At 37.7% G+C, this 23,163-nt stretch overlaps 1 protein-coding gene across 1 annotated transcript in view; it reads left to right on the top strand.

Annotated features, from left to right (window-relative positions):
- Window positions 1-23,163, top strand: part of Vav3 (vav guanine nucleotide exchange factor 3) — a 357,495-nt gene that overhangs the window by 163,051 nt on the left and 171,281 nt on the right. Inside the window, exons 4-12 of the mRNA XM_077791577.1 lie at window positions 288-353; window positions 4,516-4,624; window positions 6,300-6,392; window positions 9,027-9,095; window positions 10,909-11,012; window positions 12,225-12,324; window positions 16,800-16,895; window positions 20,669-20,737; window positions 22,360-22,446. Of these exons, the coding sequence (XP_077647703.1) occupies window positions 288-353; window positions 4,516-4,624; window positions 6,300-6,392; window positions 9,027-9,095; window positions 10,909-11,012; window positions 12,225-12,324; window positions 16,800-16,895; window positions 20,669-20,737; window positions 22,360-22,446 (793 nt within the window). The remainder of the gene's footprint in view (window positions 1-287; window positions 354-4,515; window positions 4,625-6,299; window positions 6,393-9,026; window positions 9,096-10,908; window positions 11,013-12,224; window positions 12,325-16,799; window positions 16,896-20,668; window positions 20,738-22,359; window positions 22,447-23,163) is intronic.

Genomic DNA, 23,163 nt, shown 5'->3' with positions numbered 1-23,163 from the left:
TGGGTGGGGGATTAGACCAGCATTTCAGTAGGCCCCCAATTGCACATGTGTCTGTGGAAGCCAGCTGTAAAGGCTGCAGATGATTTGGGGTCACAGGTGTTGCAGCCATCCTGGGACACCCCAGGCACAGCACTCAGCAGGCACTTTGGCCGAAGCTCTAGACCTTGGGAGACATGGGGCAGGATGACCCATCTGACCATTTTGTAGCAGATACACTTTAATATTTAGTGAGTAGTAAATGCTCACCTTGGGGTTGCTCATTCACCTGTGTTTCTCCCCCTTTCTAGGCCCTTCCCAACAGAAGAAAGCGTTAATGATGAAGACATCTACAAAGGCCTTCCTGACTTAATAGAGTATGTTGAACATTTTCAGCAAAATAAAACCATGACCATGTTTTGGTCCAGCCTGGGTCTTAACTGTGAATGTTCAGTAAGCTCTCTGAAGGGCAAAGGGGACTTAATGATGAAGCCATGTAAGAAATGACCTTAAACTGGTGGTGGAAAGCTTCATAAGAAACATACTCCCACTGATTTTTAGTTCCCATATCCCTGTGAAAAGTAAAGAAACATATTGCAAAGAAGAAAAAATTTGGAAGTTTCTCAGAGGCATAGTAGAGTCGTAGATAAAACTGAAATTAGACGGTTGGCAACGATTAAAAATAAATCGAATCGATGACTAGAGTTGTAGGACAGATAGTATGTGCCTTGTGAGTGCAAGGCCAGGACAACCCAGGTGGGAGCTGGCCTTGTTCAGGGATGGTTCAGCAGGTGGCGTTGGTTCTGCACAGAGACTCTTCTCAGGCTTTGTTCTTTAGTAGTCCAGAGAGGAAGAATGTTTTCGCAGCTGAGTTTCTTCTCCTGTTTGAGTGACTTGGGAAGATTACAAATAAATATACAACATGATCCTCACTCCACAAAGAACCGATGATGTACATAGGGCCTACTTGCAAAGAATTTAAAGAAACAGACTATGCTCCAAGAGAGATTGATACATCTGTGGAAATCCATCCATTCATGCATCCAACACACCGAGCGTGTTCTGGCTTAGGAGGTTTATGCTTGCCATTTTTTTCTGACCGTATGACAGTTTCCCTCACTACTCATGTCTTTGCCCAGGCATCCCTCTACATGGAGACCTTTTCCGATGACCCTGTGTAAAATCGCCACCACCCCCTCACCTTGCTCTGCATTTTCATAGCTCTTGCAACTACTTGACACAATGTTGGCTGGCTTCATTTATTGTCTGTCCTCATTAGAAGGTTAACTGTCTGAGATCAGAGATTTCACTCTGTGGCTATTTTCTTGGAACTTAGAGCAGTGTCTGGTTTATAGCAGGTCTTCCATAAATGAATGAATAAGCCAAAACTGCATTCAGCATCTACTGTTTACCAGGCATTGTGGTGCAGGCCTGGGCTGTCTAACTTTTGTAATAAAAGTTAGCCAAGTATCCTTGTGTGTGCTAGCTTGTTTGTATGCACTATCAGTGTCCTGTAATACCACCATGTTTTTAGGTGTCTACTGTTATTACAGTTTTCAAATGAGGAAAACCAAAATTTGAAAAGCTAAGTAACTTGCTGGAGGTAATAGCACTAGCAAATAGCAGACCTTGGATTTAAAAACCAGGCCATTCTTCGGGCCTGGAGGTTTCTTAGTCATTGCACTGACTCATGGATGCTTCCTGACAGGACCCTCTAAAGCTTTTAGCAGGAGAGCAGAAGAGGCAAGAGCTGCCTGGAGCCAGACGAATTGTGGCCAGCAGCTCTTCCTTGGCCTTGAAGTCCCATACTTTAGCTAGTAAGCGTACTTTCTTATCTTCCCTTAAAACTTCCAAGAACTCCGACATGAAGTATGATAGATGCTATCTTCATTAGGTCCCTGTAAGATTCTTGATCCTAGAATCAGATTCTTTAAAGCATTTGGAAGAATGCATTATTTCTGGCACTGTGTGATGATGTTGTTCTTTTAAAAACTCCACTGAAGGTCACTGATACCTATTAATTTTGTAGCCTTCCCTCATCTTGTTCTGCTCACTGGTGTTTCCACACAAGACTGAGTGTGTTTGGGCTGGCGTTAGGAGGCAAAGCAGGAGCACTGGGCCTGAGAGTGGGAGAATAGATTTCACAGTTCATTTTCCTTCTGAACAGAACCCGCCATGCAGAACCCGTGCTTTCATTGTTTCTTATCCCTTGTGCTCTCACCAGCCCTTCCTGTCCTTTGTTGTGTACAGAAAATGCTCAAACCCACTTAACTGCCCCCACTGTTCCCTGGCCAGAGTACCAGCCAGGATAGCCGCTGTTGTAGAAATAGTGGAACTGCCCCAGCCTGGCCTGCCATTTCCTCAGATTTCCAAAGCAGAAGCTGAGTGGCATCCTTCACTCTTTCCCCTCTGAAATTCTCACGGATCACGGAATCTGTTTTACTGTCTCCTGTTCTCTGTGTCCCTCTCACCTGCCCTACCCTAGTTAAGACTCTCTCACTCACAGTAGGTCGCACCTTGCCTTACTGATCTCCCTGTCTGTCTCTTGTCCCTCCAGGAGACCCTCATCTAAATAACTCCCTGTGGGTTCCCAGATGTGCAGTGGGAGGTTGAATTCACAGAGTGCCTGGCTCTCCTGTCCCTCCAGTAGCCTTCCCTGCTTGCCTGGACACAGTGAATGGGGTGCTAATCCAGGCATGGTCAGGCTGATTACTCTTCTTTTGCCCTTGTTAGTGTCTTTTTTTTTTCTGGAATGCTCTTCCCCTCTTTTTATTCAGTGGGGGCATGTGTCACCCCACTGGGTTTTAAGTTCCATGAGAACTAAACTTGGTCTCCCTGGTCTGCAGCTGTATGTCTGGGAACACAATATTTTCACAGAAAATATCTATTGAATAAACTGATAAATATATTCAAGACGCAGCTCAGATGTTATATCTTCTGTGAAGCCTTCCTCTGATCTCTTTAGTGAGAGTTATTTTTACTCCTTTGTATGCTCCAGTATTATACACTTGTCTCTATCATTGCACACAGAATTGTGTATTTATGTGCTATTCTCCATGCTAGGTAACAGGCAGGTTCTTGATCTGTACATTTTGAGCACTAAAGAGCCTGATACTCAGGCAGTTCTTAGTAAATGTCTGTTGGATGGATGGATGGGTGGGTAGGTGGGTGGACAAGTGACTCTGGAATGAATTTTTCTCAGAGCAGAATTCTCTGAAACTTCTGTTACCACCAAATCTCTCTCACTTAATATACCTTCCTTTTCTGTACATGTTTGACAGTTTATTCCTGTCAAATACCCTCAAATAATCCTTCATGACAAACATAAACCGCTTTGTGGTTATACTTCCATTGAAAAATGTTCCAAGTTGTAGACTGACATTTATAGTTACAGTGTTTTTATTTTTGTTATATCATTTTTAACATTCTATCTGCACAAGCCCAGGAGAGGTACTCAGGGCTGGTGGTATTAAAGGAGTTGAATTTCTTTCTCATTAATGCTTCTTCCAACATCTCTATATTGGTTCTTCTCAATCTTTGGGAAAATTAGCTGGTAGAGGCATTTACAGAAGTCTTGAACTGGAAGGAAAAACTTCCAGGTAGTAGAGGAACATGCAGTGGTTAGAGCACCTTGACTGAGGAGTGGGTTCAGTCTCATCTGAGGGGCTTGGGGTAGATGGACCTGTCAATCACTGTGTAAGTGTTCATGGAAGCTTGAAAAATGGGTATTATTTTTAACTGCCAGAAGACCAGCAGATTTTAAGTGTTTTTTTTTAACAGATCTTAGATGATTTTAAAGATCGTGCCCTTCCCCACTTAAAGAAATGTGAATAGATTAAAGCAGAATCTGGGTGAACGGGGATCAGAGGTACTCTCTGAGTGGGCTGGTTTGAAAATCACTGGCTTAGATAATGGTAATAACCTTGAAGAAATGAATGCTGTTAACAGAGCACTTTCAACATATTAGATACTCCTAACTCTTCAGCTCTCTCCATTTTATACCCTTTAATATGGGTAATGAAACTGAGGTCTCCAAACATGAGAAAAGTGGGGACACTGTGTGATGGAGTGGTTAATACAAAAGTGAGCCAGACTTGCTTTCAAATCATTGCTCTGCTGTAGATTAGCTGTGTTATCTCTGGCAATTCAAATAACTTTTTGGTCTCGCAACTTTCTCTTTAATGAATCAAATAATAAGGCATATCTAATAAGACAGCTAATGCCGGAAGAATAGGGTGAGACAAGATCTGCAGAATGATCACCTGTGAGCTTACACAGAGTGACTAACTAGTAAATGTCAGCTGCTGCCACCCTCACTGTTGAATTCTGTTGTCATCATTCTTGTTAGCAGGGACCAAGCTCTAATGTGAGCCTTTTGAGGCTTTCCACTGATTCCATTTTTCTCTCTGCATTTTATACTACAACCAGTAGAAAACTTTTAATCTATTTTTTTTTTTACCAAACCCCAGTAGGCTATTTCTAGCTATTGCATTTACTGCATAATGGAAAATGACCTTTACGTGGTGTCCTTTGTTTTAGTGAAACCCGAGTACAAGATGAAGAAGATCTCTATGACTGTGTTTATGGGGAAGATGAAGGTGGAGAAGTCTATGAGGACTTAATGAAAGCAGAGGAAGCCCATCAACCTGTAGGATTTTTACTTGTTTCTTAAATTACTCTTGAGTGTTTTATTAGGAAAGTGATTACTTGTAAGACTAAGTAATGTAATGATTATGTAACCTCTGCTGGAATATTCTTTGTTTGTTTTAACTTCCTTATAAGTAGGCGATTGTGTAACTATAAAACCTATCTATGTAACTGTGACTTATTCCTGCATTTGAAGCCATAAGCATGACATTTTATTGCTCATAATAACCGTAGGAAATCTTTAGTCTAATCCTTTCATTTTACCAGTAAAGAAGCCAAGTCTGAGAGGTAAATGACATGCCAGTCAGCTACATAATGGCACAGTCGCAATAGAAAGTAATTTCAGTGAATCATGAAATTATACTGTTATGAAAGTAAATCTTCTCTTACAAAGCAGGTAAATTTTTTCCTTTAAATTTAATGTAAGATAAAATATATGTTAAAGGATATTTCTTCCCATTTGTTAGGTTGTATTATGAGGTATCTTCCCCTTTTGTTTCATTATAAATGTCCTTGCTTTCTTATACTACTTTGTAAACTTAGTTATAGATACTGTCATGCCCAGTGTATCTGGACCCTCAAAGTTTTATCTGCCTGACTCTATCTAGAACACTCAAGTAAGAATTTCTTTGAGTTATCTTCTTATGGATAGTTTGAGATTTTAACAAGTCAGTTACTTAGGCTTTTATTAACACTCAGTTTTTTGCTCTGGCCTATTGCACAGGGCTGGTGGGCTGCCCAGAGCCTCACTGGGGAGCTTCTGTGGGGTGGAGACAAGTCACAAGGCCTATGTTCGGGAAATATCAAAATGTGTGTTTTAACTCACTGCAGGAGTGGATGCCACCTCTAGTTCATTTCCAGAGTAATTTTAGGTCACAGTATCATCTGTACCTACTGTAATTGTTAACTGCTTTGATGCCAGCAGATTCTTCAGTGACACCCCTGGGGACAGTCATCCCTCACCTGACAGTGCTGTGTGGTTTATATGGGACAGGGTTAACAGGAGTAATAATTTAGATGTTTAGGGTCCTTCTTAAGTGCCTGGCAAAGCTCCAAGTGCTTCACATCATTTATCTCATTAGAACTCCCTGTAATTTTCTCTATTTTACAAAAGAGAAAACAGAGCCACAGAGAAATTTGTAACTTGTTCAGAGTTATAAAGCTAATAACAATAAAACAGGTATTTGAACCTAATTCCATCTTATCCCCAAATCTTTGATCTTAGTACTGTGCTCTGCCAACTTTAATCCTAAACACTTAGTAAGAGAGCCAAGCACTAAGATGTTAATGCTTGGAAGAAATATTTGAAGGTTTTACTTACTAAATATCTTTTAAGTATTTTTATATTTATTTCTGTAGCACATGTGAAATATGCTGTGTATTAAAGGAACTGTTATACCGTTTCCAGATTCATTAACATTTTTAATGAAAGAGATGTGTTAATTTGAAGAGAATGTCTAAATTCAGAGACTTATTTTTAATCACCTAGAACTTTTTCATTTACATTGTTTAAAATTAAACACACCAAACGTGTCTCGAATATAGTTAAGTACGTCTTTCAGTTGTGTGTTTTATTAGATGGAAATGCAATGATTTTCATCTCTTTGTATCTGCTACCAGATAGATTTATACATGTGTTTGATTAAGTAATTTTAGTTTTATCATTTTAACTGCAGAAATGTCCAGAAAATGATATACGAAGCTGTTGCCTAGCAGAGATTAAGCAGACAGAAGAAAAATATACAGAAACCTTGGAGTCAATAGAAAAGGTAAGTCATTGGGTACCGATGCTGAAATGCTGCCTCACACAGTTACCACCTGAGCCCCTCAGTTTCCACTGAGCCTGTGAGTGTGCATTTCCAATTCTCAGTTGTACTTTGCATTAAAGCCAGGCACAGGAGGACAAATATCACCTGAAGTCACTCTCAGTAGGATCTAGAAACACTGAATGCAAAGAAGTGGAGTAGAGCAGTGTTGTCCAGAGGCTTAGGTGGCTGGGGTGGGAGGAGATAGGGTGATGTTGGTCAAAGGAAGTAGAATTACAGTTAGATAGGAGGAGTATCTTAAAAACTGTGTCCAGAATAGGCAAAAACAGAGAAAGAAAGTAGTTAAGTGATTGTCTGGGGCTGCATGGTGTTGGTAATAGGCATAGGTGGTGAGAGACAGGACAGGGTAGAGAAGAAGATATTAATGGATACAGAATTTCTCTTTTGGCTGATAAAAGTGTTCCACAGTTGATTGTGGTCATGTTTGCACAACTGTGTGAACATACTAATAAACGTTGGGCTGTATGCTTTAAATGGGCGGATTGTATAATATGTAAATTATGTCTCAATAAAGCACTTTTAAAAAAGGAAAAAGGAAAAATATCAAAGCAGATTATTCATTCCATAGATTTGTTGATTTCTTTATATCTGAGAGGCACTGTTTTAGGCACTGAGGCTGTAGCAGTCAACCTGACAGGACTCTGGCACTTTCTGTCTCATGGTTTAGAATGAAAGCACATAAGGATGGTAAGTTCTCTCAAGAGAAACAAGTTGGGGGAAAGGGGAGAATGTGGGGAGAAGGAAGGTAGAGAGAATGATAATGGAAGGTCTTTGTGATGAGATGGTGTGTTTAAACTGAGAGCCAGTGCATTGAAGGCACAAGCCATGCACATGTGCAGGGACGAGAGTTCTAGGAGAGAGACCCTCAGGTGGGAGAGTGTTCAGACTGTGCTTCAGGGAACAGCAGCAGTCCAGCAGGGCTGCAACAGAATGAGTAAAGGGGAGTGCATGGTTCAGAGAGCAGCCTATACGGGGACAAAAGCTAGGACATTTTAAGCAGATGTGATACAATAGCAGTTAAAATCTTGAACATCTCATTTTGGCTCTTGTGAACAAGGGCTGGAAGTGAAAGAAAAATTAGATGTGTGTTGTAATTTTCATGATGACAGAAAATGGTGGTATTGATAGAATTGGCAAGCGATATTCAGATTCAGAAGGTATTTTAAAAGTAGAGTCTCCTGGATTGGGTGATGGATTAGGCAAAAGGATGTGAAGAAAGAGAGGGATCAAGGATGACTACTAGGTTTGGCTTGAGCCAGTGCATGAATGGTAAAGATGCTTACTGAGATGGGGAAGGAAGGGTTGGGGATCGTGAATCGGTGGAACATATTAAATTTGTGATACCTCTTGGACTTCTGGTGGGGTGTATTGAGGAACATGTGAGTCTGGCAGTAATGGGAAATGTTGAACTGATGAACACATTGGGCCTTTATCATCACACAGTGAAATTTAAGGCTGTGGAACTAAGTGAGATTACTCCAGGGGATGCATGCTCTAAGGGAGAAGGTTTGAGGCCACTCCTGCTGACTCTCACATTTAGAGGTTAGGAAAATGAGAACCAGGAAGAAAGGTTTAGGTTTAGGAAAAGATAAAGGTATGGAAGAGTTGTTGAGGACAGTGAGAGATTAAATCGACCAGGGTTTTTTAACAGGACTGTGTAGCATTATAGGAGTCATAGAATTTCATGGTCATATTTAAAATTAGACTATCACTCTAGTTCATGCTTAATTTGTTAGATATAGGTACAAAAGTCAGGGTTTGGTTTTCTAGAAAAGCACAATGGAAGAAAAGATGGAAAGCAAGTATGCAGAGAAATAACTCTGATGATGGTTCGTGATTATAAAGTGGGTAGGGAGGAAAGTGGGGACATGAGGGATATGGACATCCAGTGGATTAGCAGACCCTGTGGGGCTGAACAATTTCTTGTTACAGTAGGAGGTAGGGATTCGAGAGGTGAGTTCCTGAAATTAACCTATAAAGCATGTATGTTATTTGATAAAAACACGGTGTTCAGATATGACCATGAGATTTGGGAGCTGAGCTAGACTGGAGCATAAGATTATTAGAGGCCAATAATCTTATGTTGTGAGTAAGATTAGAGGCTCGACTGTTGGGAGGACCATCTGCACAGATTCTGAGATTGCCAAGGATGAAAAAGGTATGGCAGACCTGGAACTAAAATTCTCACATATTGGGGGGAAAGTGATGTACAAATTGCATAAACAGATTATTGATCTCAAATGTCTATAATCTTTTACAAAGTGTGTTTTGGGGATGTTTTATATAAGTCCTCAAATGTATCTCCAGTGTCATTGTTTACCAACTTGGCCAATGTGTTCTTTCTTCTCAGAGTACTTACTGTCTAAACCTTTTATTATGTACTTCAAATATGATAGCTTGTATTTATTTCTTTATATCTCAAGCATAAAACCTTTAAGAGAATAATTTCTACTTTTTTGGTATTTATAATGCTGATTAGCAAATGAATTCAATAATTTTTGTTTGTTGATTAAAAACTCGTTATGTTGATTAGGGAAAGTTAAGGGTAATTATTGCTTCCCTCTTCTCTCCTGGTAGTATTTCATGGCACCACTGAAGAGATTTCTTACACCAGCAGAATTTGATTCAGTATTCATCAACATTCCTGTAAGTAAAAATATGATAGCTAAAATTGTGATGCACTTCTGTAAAATCCTCATTTTCTCAGTAGGCTCCAGATTCCTATTATAACACTCTCCTGTGTTCTCTAAGAATTTTGACCCTGTTTTTGCTTCCCAAGTTTTTCTGCCCTTACTTTCTTGAAAAACTGATATGTCATATCTTTAGTCAAAATGCATGTAGGAACACGAATGGAAAATTAAGATTTATGTGTTCTTTCTAACTGTCACAAGGAGGTAGTTCGAGGTAATTAAATGATTCTTAGTACTACTCTGTGTCTTCTAGGGTTCTGTCCATCCCACTCCTCTCTGCTCTAGTGCTCCTTTGCTCCTAGGATGTCAGTTACCTCTACCTAACTCTCTACCTCTACTTCCTTAGCCTCTGGACTTTGATGCTTCCAATGCTCTCACATCTGAAACAGCTTTCTTATAATTTAATGGACTATTTTAATGAAAAATGTGAAAATATTTTCTTCACATGCATTTCAAGTTTCAGGGCATCTTAGAATCTTAAAAGGATATTTGCTCAGACATGTAGAATCAAAGGAAATGCTGCATCCAATGAAGTTCTGTCAGGCAAGATTCAGAATGTTAGACCTCTAGAACTTGCTTTTTAGTTCATATGTACACATACAGATGGGTGTACATGTGCATACGCACACACATGTAAGAGATTCCATGTATAGGCTTTCTCATACCACATTAAAAAATCCCTTTTGAGTCTCTTATGTTCTGTATTTCTGATCACCAGGTGATAAGTTCTGGCATGTTGTCCTTATCCCTGATTAAGACCAAATAAACACATCTTCATTGGCTTGTAACATTGTGAGCATTTTCTTTCAGTTTTATCAAACCAAGATCTGGCATAAAATAAACCGCACAGACTAGCAAACAGGGATCCTAATCCACTTACCTGTGATCATTCTTAGAACCCATTGACAGTCCTCATCCTTAAGGCCTTACTGTGCTCCTCAACAACATGATAAGGCCAACATCCAGGTTTAATTATTGCCCTACTACAGAAAGAGCATTCTGTGGCATCTCTGTGTGCTTCAAGGTCCAAAGGAAGAGATAAAGGGAAAATTGGTACCTTGACTCAAATTTCCTGTCTGTGACATGTGTTTACTGGCAGTTGAAAATTACTCGCTTATCAGGAAAAATGTAGAATTCTGTCTTTTGAGTTGCTTTAGTAAATTGTCTAGTATAATTCATTTGCTTCTTATTTATGCCATTAGTTGTCTGGTTTCAAGTAATTTAGTCTGATTATTGTTAACTTGTCACCAGGACACCACTAATTGACCAGAGTACAAATCTACATTTCTATGTCCTAAGGACATGAATCATTACTTTATTCTGTCAATAAAACATTAAGTACTTGGGAAGTTTTATTTAAAAATTTGCAGCAATTATAAAAATGAAAAATCTTTACATATTTTTGTACAAGAAATAAATTATCCTTTAATAGCCAGTGGGATAATTTCTTTCTTCACAGGACACAGACATTTCTAGTCAGATCTGAAATTGCTATTTCCCATGCCTGTCTCTCTTTCCTTCTCTTCCTTTCTCCCTCCCCATTTCCCTTTTCTTCTCCCTCTTCTTCCTTTACCTCTTCCCCTTCTGCTCTCCCTCCTCCACCCTGCCTTCCTCCCTTCTAAATCTTCCTCTCTTCCCTAATGGTAACAGGTTTATATATTGAGAACATTCAGCATATCCTGAGTGGCAAGTCCAGTATATTTGGGTATATTTTTGGTTCTGACTCTTACTCTTCTTTCCCATTGTTTTTTTTTTTTTTTTTCCCTAAGGAACTTGTAAAAGTTCATCGGAACTTAATGCAAGAAATTCATGATTCCATTGTAAATAAAAATGACCAGAATTTGTATCAAGTTTTCATTAACTACAAGGAAAGGTAACTCTTGAATTTAAAACCTTGTCGGTATCAGTTTATTATTATGGTGAAGACTAGTATGAAAATGGCTAATAGCTATTAAATATAGTTGTTACAGTACTAGCTAGATAGTATTAGGATATGGGACGATTGATCTCAGGGTATTAGTTTGAGCTTTTTATGTATGTTAACTTTTGTATGGTAAATTAAAAGGCAGAGGTTCTTCCTCTGGCCTTGTCTAGACTAAATGATGTAATCTTGCACTAAGTCATTTTAACTCTCTGAGCCTCTTTTTTCCCAATTCGTGAGCATCAGGGGCAGATTAGCAGGAACCTAATGCTTCTTCCAACTCAAGTATTTTATGATTTTCTATTTTGGAGAATTAGCTTCAAAGTCAGTTTCTCTTTCTGAATTGAAACAAACAAAACAAAACTCCTGAATGATTCATAAGAATTGGAATATCAAGAAATTTTACTTAAAATGTAAATATTCTCTCAGTTAAGCAATACAGTTTCTAGTACTAAGAAATGGCTAATGAATTGCTTTGCATCAACATTTAGATAAATACTAACAATTTACTAGTAGTTTTTTTTTTTTTTTTTTTTCTGGCAGAGGGTTAAAAGAGACAGTAAACCAAACAGTTTCTTTACAAAATATCTGTATTAGAGAGATGGCCTTCCTGGACAGACTCAGACTCTGAACAGTTATGAGTTATCTCATAGTTCAGGCCTCTCATTTCCACTTTTTATATGATGTATGTTCCTTAATTAAAAAGTAGTAAGGAGTGGGAGGTTTATTAATGAGTGGAGTCATAGTGATTGCAGTGAGCTTATAATGGAAAAAATAAAATGGTTTTGAGAGTGAGTATACATTCCAAGTTTATCTCTAATAGCTTAACAATAAATTTTTAATTTTTTGAGTTATAAATATACACATCTACTCAAATGACATTAATTGTCATTAAGCCAGATCATAAAATCTACCTGATATAAAAATGTACATGGAATTAATCTTATTCAAATTTGGAATTAAAAATGAGTCTTTTTATTACTGTAAATATGAGTGACCTGCATTCTTTGTATATGTGTTATGTGTTAAAAAGGATTTCTACTGTTGCTTTGCTTATCCTCAGCTGTGATTTTAAAGAGATGAAAAGTTATGCCCTTTCCCCCACTCCACCTGATTTTTTGCTTTTGTCTAACAGATTTCTTCCTCTCTCTTTTTCCTTTTCAGATTGGTTATTTATGGGCAGTACTGCAGTGGAGTGGAGTCAGCCATCTCTAATTTAGATTATATTTCTAAAACAAAAGAAGATGTCAGACTGAAATTAGAGGTGTCTATTTTTTCTTTTTTTCATGACATAAACTAAAATCAACTTAAAAGCAATGTATTCCTCTTCCTGACCAATGCAACACTACATTATTCCATGTATTCTAAATATAATTTCATGTCAATTTTATAAAATATTTAACAGATCGCTTTATAAAATAACAATGTGGTAGTAATAATAACCGGCAAAATCTAACTTTTATGTTTCTGTGTTTTATATAATCTTCTTAGGTCTCCCTGACTTTGTGAGATGTGTACAATTAAGTTTCTCATTTTCCTAATAAGAAAGTTGAGGTTTGGAGAGATGATGAGTAATTTGCCAGACTCACCTAGGTAGTAAGAGGTACAGGATGAATAAGATGATGAATAAGATGAGTTTAAGAAGGGCATAGATATTGTTTATAAGAAAAAAGACAAACATAAATATGATAAGGCTGAGAAGACTGGGATAAGCTCTGCTTTGGAGGGTTCTAAGAGTAAGATGAGATTACTTCAGGGGCCACAGATTGTGGAAAGTTTATCTGCAGAGGCAGTGTGTGAGCTAGCTTCTTGAAGAGTGGGGTTGATTTTGGCAGTTGAAATTCCATAAGGGCATTCTGGAGGAGTTATGTATCTTGATGGGAAGAGTGAGGAAAGTTTGAGATGTGGCCAGTTGATTGGGGGAAGTAGAGCACATGGTTACAAAAGAAAGAGTGGGAGCTGATTTATGTTAAGTCATGGTTTTTGTACATCATGTATGTATTTTTCCACCAGAAGAGTTTATACTTTAAAAGAGCTTTTGAAAAACAATTGTTACATAAATTATCATCTTAAATATATATCCTCCTTGTGTTTGATTTTCTTAAATTTCAGGTAAAGAAATGAGGTCAACTGTTCTATGTCCACGTGTAGCTTTTTTGCATCTTCAACATCCCCTTTCCTCTTTTGAGTTGAGTTTGTCAGTGAGGTCCAATGACAAATGGGAAAAAGGCAGACGATTTTCAAATCAGAACCCTGTCACTATTTTGGTAGATCCAGCAAAATTTCATAATTCTCAATTCTCACAAAGGAAACTATTGCTTAGGAAGTTTACACATTAGCAGGTCACCAAGTAACTGTCCTAAATCAATATCATAGATCTTTTTTTCTTTGCCTCTTAGTGTCCCTTGATGATGTTGACCTTTATGGCTGGAGATAGGTTAATCACTGCTCAACAGTATTCTTGCAAGACTGTTAATGTGAAAGATTCTTGCTCCTCTTTAGAAAATAGAGACTCATAAAGTTTAGTGATAAGCCAGCTTGATACGAATTAAAATATCATAATAAAACAAAACTTTACAACTGATATAAGTAGTTTCTAGCAGAGCAGCTATTAGTTTTTTAAATTTTAAATAAAGATACAAAATTGTGGTTCAAGATAGGAGTCAGCGGGTTGTCAATCAAACTTCCATTATTTTCTCAGTTTTGTCGGATTGCCTGCTCTTCTTCTTTCAGAATCAGTGTCAAAGTCCTGCCCACTGACCACACTCTGGGTCTCTAGGTGCAGTCTCTATCAGTCTTAGAGAAGAAGTGGGCTTCAGACAGAGTGTGAAATGCTCAGGGGCAGGTGGTGTCAATTGTCCTTTCTGGGCCCCACTGCCCTTCATGTGACCATTGGCCTGATTTGGAAGTGTTTAATCAGATGCTGTACCACTTCAACAAGTCCTCTGTTGGGATTGCCTTCTGTAGGCCCCAGCATGACAGACGAAAAGCTGCCTTGTTCTTAGTGTCACTGACTTCTTCCTGTCTTCTGCTTTGTGGTTATTTTTGTTCTTATTGATTTTTTTTTTTTTTGGTATTTTTCTTCTCTACTTTGGAACCAAAATAACTTGGGGTAAAAGGTGATGGAGTCTCTTTAGCTTTCCCTATGAGGCCTGAACTTGATTCTTCCTTCCAATTAAAATTGACTTTAGGCTATGTAAGTGAGTAGATACTATTTCTATCCTTTATTTGCTTTCAATAAAAATGTCTACACTTTATTTACTTTCAGTATCAATAAGCATTTTATACCTCATTCTCCAGCCCCTAGTTGTAGCTCATGCCAGTAATATTGTTATTTTTACTTCTTGAACCCATGCCATAGAATTTTTTTTAATATATTTTTTTTTAGTTTTAGGTGGACACAATATCTTTTTTTTTTTTTAATCTTTATGTGGTGTTGAGGATCGAACCCAGTGCCTCGCGCATGCCAGGCGAGTGCGCTACCACTTGAGCCACATCCCCAGCCCTATGCCATAGAATTTAAAGGAACTAATTTTCCCCTAACAGTTTTAAACTAACATCCATAACATAGTGGCTTTTAAATGTGTGACTTTCTGCTCCTAACACTGTTGCAATGGCATAATATATGACCTGTGAGTTGCAGCATCCATTCCAAGCAGCTTAAAATGTAGTTGGGGAGAGAAAACCTACCCAGTTATTCTCCTGTTTGACACCCATGATTCAGAACTCTCTGTAAGAAAGTAAGAAATGAGTTGAAATTGTTATTGTTCTGTGTTACTCAGTTTCATATCACTATAACCAAAATGCCTGCCTATAATTAGTTGGAGGAAGAAAAGTCTATTTGGACTCATAATTTTAGATATCTCAGTCCATGGTTGGTTGACTCCATTGCTCTAGACTTGATGTGAGGCAGACCATCATGCTGGAAGAGCATGGTGGGGGAGCATTGCTCAGTTCACAGCAGCCAGGAAGCAGAGAGATGGGAGCCAGGGACAAGATATAGTCCCAAGTACCTATCCCCAGTGACCTATCTCCTCCAGCCTTGCCCAGCTGCCTACAGTTACTACCCAGTAGTCCATTCAGATTATTATTTCAACCCAATTGATTAATCCAATGATGAGGTTACAGCTCTCATAATACCTCTGAACATTAATGCATTGCCTAACTCATGATCTTTTGGGGAGGACACTCGTAGATCTAAATCATAACATCTTCCAGTAAATTACAATAATTGATAAAACACAAGCTAACATGTTGGGAAATTGTTTCAGTTTATTTTGCTTAAGATTTTGTAGTCAAACACACTCAGTAAGCCACTATGGTTATTGGAATTAATGGTGTTTGCTCTATGGCTCCTGGTAATACATCTTCCAATGTTCTAAGAAAGCTAAGTGTGGGCAAACGGGGAACATGTCAGCAAGCAAGTATTTCTTAACATAAATCCTTCCATGTACTGAAAAAGTCTTTGAAATAGGTTGTGCAGTTGCATGAGGATTTTGGATTTATGTGGTGGTTCACTACTAATGATGTTTTTGTAACTTTATTTTTTTTTTTTTTTTTTTTTTTTTTTGTTTTTGGATTTGAAAATCTCTTTTTTTTTTTTTTTTTTTTTTTTATTGGTCGTTCATAACATTACATAGTTCTTAATACATCATATTACATGGTTGATTCACATGGATTATGAACTCCCGCTTTTACCCCGTATACAAATTGCTGTATCACATCAGTTTCCCTTCCATTGATTGACATATGGTAACTTTATTTTTAATGACACCACAGGTATGTGATAAATGGTAAAATCAGAAAAGTAACTTGTCCAAGGCCACACAACCAAAAGTTACCAAGCCTTGGCCTGAATTCATGCTTTGCCATCTCAAATTCAAAGCATTTTTCTTCGCATCAGAATTACTGTCAAAAGGGAATAAGGGAGTAAATGCTATTTTTAAATAAACTTCAAAGAAATACTAATGTGAGATTAAGAAGATAAAATCTGAGGCTTTTAAAAACATTGAGTTAATAGGCTTATAGATTCACAAATTTTCAGGCTCCTGGTAATACATCTTCCAATGTATTCTCAAATATTCTCTTTCATTCAGTTCAATAAATGTTTATTAAGCAAATACTGGATTCTGATAGATGTAAAGGACATATGAAAGGTTTAAAGGATATGTTGGGGAAGACACATGTAAATATAAATATAATTTATATAACTATATATTCATAAATTTATATAATTATGGAGATTATCTATAATCATATATATATATATATATATATATATATATATATATATAAAATTAAGTGACCCACAGGCATACATAGAGAAAGGTGGAGGAAGGGACAGAGAAAACACAATTTTGATTGGGACTATTCCTAAAGACCTAGAAGCATAGTTCTTAAAGAGGATGACGAGTGACTTGTTCTTGATGTCTCCCACTGGGGGAGACTGGCAGAAGTAGAGCTATGAGGGTAAACTGAAGAAGATCCTGGAGATATATGATTTTGCACTAGAAAAATAATATGCATTAATAAAATAGTTCTCTTTGAGTCATATTTGATTTGAAATACTATAAGTTCTGTTTGTTTTTAAAAGCTACCTTGTATTATTTAGAGAGGAGGATTATTTAAAAAAAGCAAAATATTTAGAGTATAATGGTCCTTCTTATAGACTCTGCAACTTTTAATGTTTAAGACTTCCCTTGAGAAAACTAACAGCAATTTTAAAAAACATTTCCTTAGGAATGTTCCAAAAGAGCAAATAATGGGAAATTTACTCTTCGAGATTTGCTTGTGGTTCCTATGCAACGTGTTTTAAAGTATCACCTTCTTCTCCAGGTATGTAACTGAAAACTGCTTACTGCTCATTTATTTGTTCAAAAAATATTTAAAAAGCATCAGCTGTGTTTTGGGTCTCTTTTCTTAAAGTTTTAAATTATTGTATGGCTAAGTGGGAAATGTTCAGAATAACTGGACAATTTTTTTTTTTTTGGTGGTGCTGGGGTTTGAACCCAGGGCCTTGTGCATTTGAGGCAAGCACTCTACCAATTGAGCTCTATCCCCAGCCCATAATTGGACATTTTTAAAAATTATTTATTCTTTTTATATATACATGATGGTAGAGTGTATTTTGACATATGCATACATGGAGTATATCTTCCCATTCTTGTGGCTGTACATGATGTGGAGTTACACTGGTTTTACATTCATGTATGAACATAGGAAAGTTATGTTTGATACATTCTACTGGGCATTTAGCTGGACATTTTTAGCTGGGCATTTTTTCCTCCTTTCAGTAAAGATGATTTGGTATTTGCCACAAAGTTGTAGTCTGTGTCCATCAAACAGGACAGGCTAAAAAAAAAAATGAGGCAAAACAAAAACAAAGATATGCCCTCTGCCAAGTCTTCTGTAGTTAACAGTAATCATTTATTAGTGTTTCACTGCTTCTGAATTTGGGGAGATTGATCATATTAGACTCTTTGCATTGTAACAAGTGTAAAAGGTTTGTGTCACATTCTGTATTGTTTTCTACTGTACTAAATTGTAATAAGACTACATTTATTTTGAAGTGATTCTTGTTATAACCCACAAAGCTTATGGTTTCCACGGTTAGTCTTCTAATGAGGGTGGAGAGTCTTATAAATTTAATTTGATAGCTATACCAGGAGACTCATTAGTTCTGCTCCAAAGAAATGTCTTACTGTATTAGTCTGTCAACTCTGCTGATGCTTGTGAAATGTCATTTTAAAAAGATCTACTACCTGTATGTGAAATATAATTTTGAGTCTGCTGTGCTTTGTACATCTTGTATATTAAATTTCTTGAACTGTAGCCACAAAATTATTAGTCATCTCTATTTTTGTTCTACTGAGAAATCAGAAAAATTCAAACCTTGATTATTCCTTAAAAATGCATTAAAACATTTATGAGACCTAAACTCAAAGCAACTTAATCAAATTGGATTTTATGAAAAAATAATAAGGAAGACTCAGGCAATCAGTTTCCAAAGCATCATGGAACTAAAAACTTGTCTAGAATAAGATAATTTATTTTGTAACTTTGGTGTAGTCAAATATTGATTGAAGAATTTAGAAGGTTCAATTTTAAAGCATTATCTATTTTGGTCCTTATATGGTTTTACACAGACTTATAGAACTATGAAATTATACTTTTTTGAAATCCAGTATACTTCTCTCCTTAGTTTCTCTTGGTTTGCTTTGTATTTAAATTTTTAAGTGTATATTTAGTTCCATGATCAACTTTTAAATTATGAAAAGTTTGGCCAGGCATGGTGGCACATGACTGTAATCCCAGTGGCTCAGGAGACTGAAACAGGAGGATCATGAGTTCAAAGCCAGCCTCAGCAACTTAGCAAGGCCATAAGATGCTTAGAAACCCTGTTTCTAAGTAAATGTATAAAAGGGCTTGGGATGTGGTTTCCTGCTTGACTGCCCTTGGGTTCAATCCTTTGTATCCCCCCAAAAATAATTATGATAGGTTTTGTTTTGTGTAATATATATATATATATATATATATATATATATATATATATATATAGATTTTTATTTAATAGAATAAAAATGGAAATAAAGGGATAGAATTTTGACACATTTTTATACTGAGCAGATTCTCTATATATAAGCTGAAGCACTACTGGCATTGAATTCATAAAATATTTTGGGTGGTTCCCTGTGCCAGACACAGCATCAGGCACTTACGACATGACAGGTCCTATGCACTGATAAGCTCACCCTTTAGAAGGAAAGCATGAAGTGTGATCTGCCCAGGAACACAGTATGATAGACATTCAGATTATTATGCCTGAGAAGGCCAGGGAGCTCGGTAGAGACCAGCTTCCCAGAGGAGTGATTGTTGAGTTGGGCTTTGAAGGAAGAGCAAGAGTTGGACAGGTGGATCAGAGAGGAAGAGCTTTTGAAAGAGAGAAAATAATAATTCTTTTGGGATTAAGTATCAGAACATATTTTGAGAATTACAGTTAATTGAGTATGAATAGAATATGGGTTGTTTGGAAGTAAAGGGAGAGAAGTTGAAGAAGGTGTGCAGGATGGAGACCATGGAGTCTGACTGGGAGGTCTGAGTGACAATCAGAGCACTTGTGGGGTATCATAGAAGGCTAAATAGGGTGGAAGTGTGATCTCCTGGGGTCCTAACTCTGAGGCCAATGGAGGGAATTGATGGTTCTGTGGAAAGACTACAAATCAGAAGATAGGTCAGAGCCCCATTCTACTTACCCATTTGAGAAAGGGCAGGGGAGTGTCAGGGAGGATGGTTTCCAGGGCAGGGTCAAAGCTAACATCAGTAAGACATGGACAGAGGCACAGAAGGAGTCTGGGACACATTCTGGGTTTGGCCTCTGTGATTAAATGGATGAAGATGTCATTATTCAATAATAACAAACTCAGGAATAAGAATAGGGTTCTGGGTAAGGGTGGGTTCCATGTGGGGCATGTTGGATTTGAGGTGCCTGTAATCTATTCAGTTAGAACTGTTTAGATGGATGTGAGTCTGGGACTCAGGCTTGAGTTCTGGGTTGAGAGTATGTATTTGAGAGTGAACCTCAATAGGAGATGTTGACAGTCTGACTGTGATTGTGGTAGAATTGTAGACTGTGTATGTTATAGTCAGCTTTTTCAAAGCTGTGGCTAAAACACTGAACCAGAACAACTGTCGAGGAGGAAAGTTTATTTGGGGACTTAGGATTTCAGAAGTCTAAATCCATAGATAGCCAACTTCATTCCCTAGGAGCTCCAGGAGAGGCTGAACATCATGGAGGAAGAGTGTGGGAGAGGGAAGCAACTTATATGATGATCAGGAAACAGAGAGAGAGAGACTTCACTTGTCAGATACAAATATATGCCCCAAAACCACATTCCCAGTGCTCTACCTTCTCCAGCCACACCCCACCTGCCTTCAGTTACCACTCAGTCCCATCAGATGATGAATTCAGTGATTGGGTTAAGGCTGTCATAACCCAGACATTTCCTCTCTGAACACTCTTGCTTTATCCACGTGTGAACTTTTAGGAGACCCCTCACATCCAAACCATAATAGTGTAAAATAAGAATGAGAGGGACCTGGAGTAAAGATCCAGGGAGCAATAACTTTCTAAGATACAGTTAACAAAAGAAGTAACTGAGGACTGGGGAATTGGCAGAAATGGAGGATTTATGAAAATGATATCAGCAGTAACAATAAACAGAACATGCTGATGTCTGTGAAATGAAGGGAGATGTGGTCCTCAAAACCAGCAGCTAGAGAGAATCCATGTATGATAGTGAGTAAAAAGGTGTCAGTGAAGTTAGCCATTAGGAACTCTTGCATAATGTTGGGGAAGTAGCATCTGGTGGCAGGGTATAGAATTCAGCTTGGTCTTTGAAAAGAAGATGTATCCAAGCATGTTTCCTGCTCTTTTAATGTCTACCCGGTCTTCTTGCAGTTGGAAATTTTTTTGTGAAAATAAAGCCTCATTACATAAAATGTATCACATTATGGATAAGAGAATAATGATAATAATGATTTATTTTTTTAAAAAAATTTTCTTATGTGTTAGTTTTGATTTGATGTATTAAACCATTTCTTCCAAATAGGAACTTGTCAAACATACCACTGATCCCATTGAGAAAGCGAATCTGAAACTGGCTCTTGATGCTATGAAGGTAAAGCAAATGTATCTGTCACTTGTTTATAATTTTTAAACAATAGTATTCAGACTACTAACATGTATATATGATATGCTAATACATTATAATATGCATTTATTTATCTACCAATATAGATAGACTTGCATGGATTTGATGTAGGACAAGAACTTATAACATTAAGAGATGTATTAAAATAACTTTTGAAGTTTGCTAACTTTCATAACTGCCATAGTGCCTTGATATAATGGTTTTTGTTCCGTGTTCTTTTATGGTTGCTAATAGAAAACTGTTGGCTTGTGTAAACATCAGGTCAACTGTAGGCTTCAGGAACACCATTGTGGCTCATTTTCCTCACACGACAGGATCAATCTGGTTTACTCTTTTGGATGCCGGTGAACTTTACAAGTGAATTTCAAGTTTGGACTTTTGTTTTCAATTAAGTCTGAATTTAAGAAATACAGGTAGATAAAAGCAGATTTTTTGAACGTATTGGAACTATGTAAAATCCCAATTTCCACGTTATGCTGAATCAATATCTTTGAAGGAAATAATATCTGCCCCTCATTTAAAACAAGCAAATATTTGTTCTTAAAAACAAAATGAGAATGTGACAGAACTGCTCAGAACTATGTATAGCTACTCATCTGTGTCTCTGTACTAGTTTCAGTGTCAGCTTTGATGTTTCATTCCTTTTAGTTCCACTATCAGGAAATATCACAATTATTATTACAAAAAAGATTCTACCAAGTTTCCTATCTTTGAAGAAGCCGTATATGCCTACATAGTAAGAAAAGTCAGATTTCTGTTGAGAACAAAGTTAGGAACTGCTTTTTGAGGGTTGGTTCCTACTGTTGCAGATGAATTTAAGAGGGGAGAGAAAAAAGAGAAAGAGCTCACAAAACAGGAAAATCTGGAGCACATGTAATAAAAATAGCTGGTTACAGTATGGGGAGATTAGCTAATGTTTCCTCAAATATAAGAAAAGCCATTTTAAAGTAGGTGAAGGCACATGGAGAAACATGGCTAGTGTTTTTTGTTCACTTTGTTTCATTTTGTTGTTGTTGTTGTTGTTCTGTTTAGTTCATCAGCTCTCCTTTATTTCTTCTTTATTAACTCTTTAAAATTGAGCCAGCCTGCTTGACTGAATGCTCTCAGGAACTAACAAGACATTAACTGGTTGCAGAAAAGAGTCTCCCTTAGGTTCACTGTATAACTTTTAGTTACTTTTTTTTTTCTCCCTGCAAATCCTTCACTGTTGCCCTTGTTCTAACCTGAGTAAAAATATAATTCTATCAAGGTCAGGCATTACTGTGCTCGGAATTGACATTCTTCTGACCTAGTTTCTTTTGGGTTGCTCTGCATAGCAGCATATTTTGTTTGTTTGGGTTTTTTAAGGCAGCAGCATCCTGACTCTTCTCTGGGGTGTGGTAAATGACAACTCTTCAGTCTTCCAGCTGTCCTGACATTTCACAATTGCCTTTGAGATGCAGCTTTGATTGATTGGGTCTTCATTTTATTGTCATTGCAGAGTAATGGTGGTTACATTTACCCCTAATGGAATTAATGATGTGTTTTCTTTCAAAGCGGTTTGCATCTCTCCTCTAATCTTAGTGTGCCTTCTTGTCTTCATTCTTTAGGACTTGGCACAATATGTGAATGAAGTGAAAAGAGATAATGAGACCCTTCGTGAAATTAAACAGTTTCAGCTATCTATAGAAAATTTGGTATGTAATTATCCTTCCATCCAGCTTCCCCTCACCCCCCCAGTTTGGGAACTTTTAAGAGCTGCAGTTGAAGACGAAAAGATAGTTTACCTTGAAGTTTCTGCTGTTAGAGTCCTGCTCCCTGCACACCCCCCCTTCCTCTGTTTGGCAGTTCATAGATATCTGGAGGCACCTGCTACTCCTGTTTTACTCCTCCTTATCCAGGGACTTTCTGTTCCAGCAGTCTGAATTCCAAGCACTGAAATCCACTGTTTCCTTTGCTCTTTATACCCATGCATAGTCACAGCTGAGAGCAGCTCACTTGCTCATTTTACATATATTTTCTGGGTGACCACTGTGTGCCAGACTCTACCTTGCTCAGGGCATGACTATCACCATGAACAAGGGGTATCCTGATTGAGGAAGCAGTCAGAGAGGGTTTAAAAATGTCCCATTGAGGATGGTGTTTTGAGCTGGGTGCTGTAGCAGAGGGAACTAAGGGGAGTTTTTGCTTAATCCTTTGGAGTCATCACCACTTGAACTGGGACCTAAAAGATGCTGAGCAGCCACAGGAGGATCTGGGGGGAGATCTACCTAGGCAGAAACCTTAGCAACTCAGATACTCAGAGGTGGGCAAGTGATAAAGGGTAAGGGTGGTTGGAAATCCAAAGTAAATTAAGAGTGGCCCTCTGTGGGGTGACCAGAGGGGCTGGAAACAGCACAGCACAGCCCTAGGCC

The sequence above is a fragment of the Urocitellus parryii genome, chromosome 11, assembly GCF_045843805.1.
Source record: "Urocitellus parryii isolate mUroPar1 chromosome 11, mUroPar1.hap1, whole genome shotgun sequence".
Lineage (NCBI taxonomy): Eukaryota > Metazoa > Chordata > Mammalia > Rodentia > Sciuridae > Urocitellus > Urocitellus parryii.
This window is presented reverse-complemented; position numbering and strand designations above follow the sequence as displayed.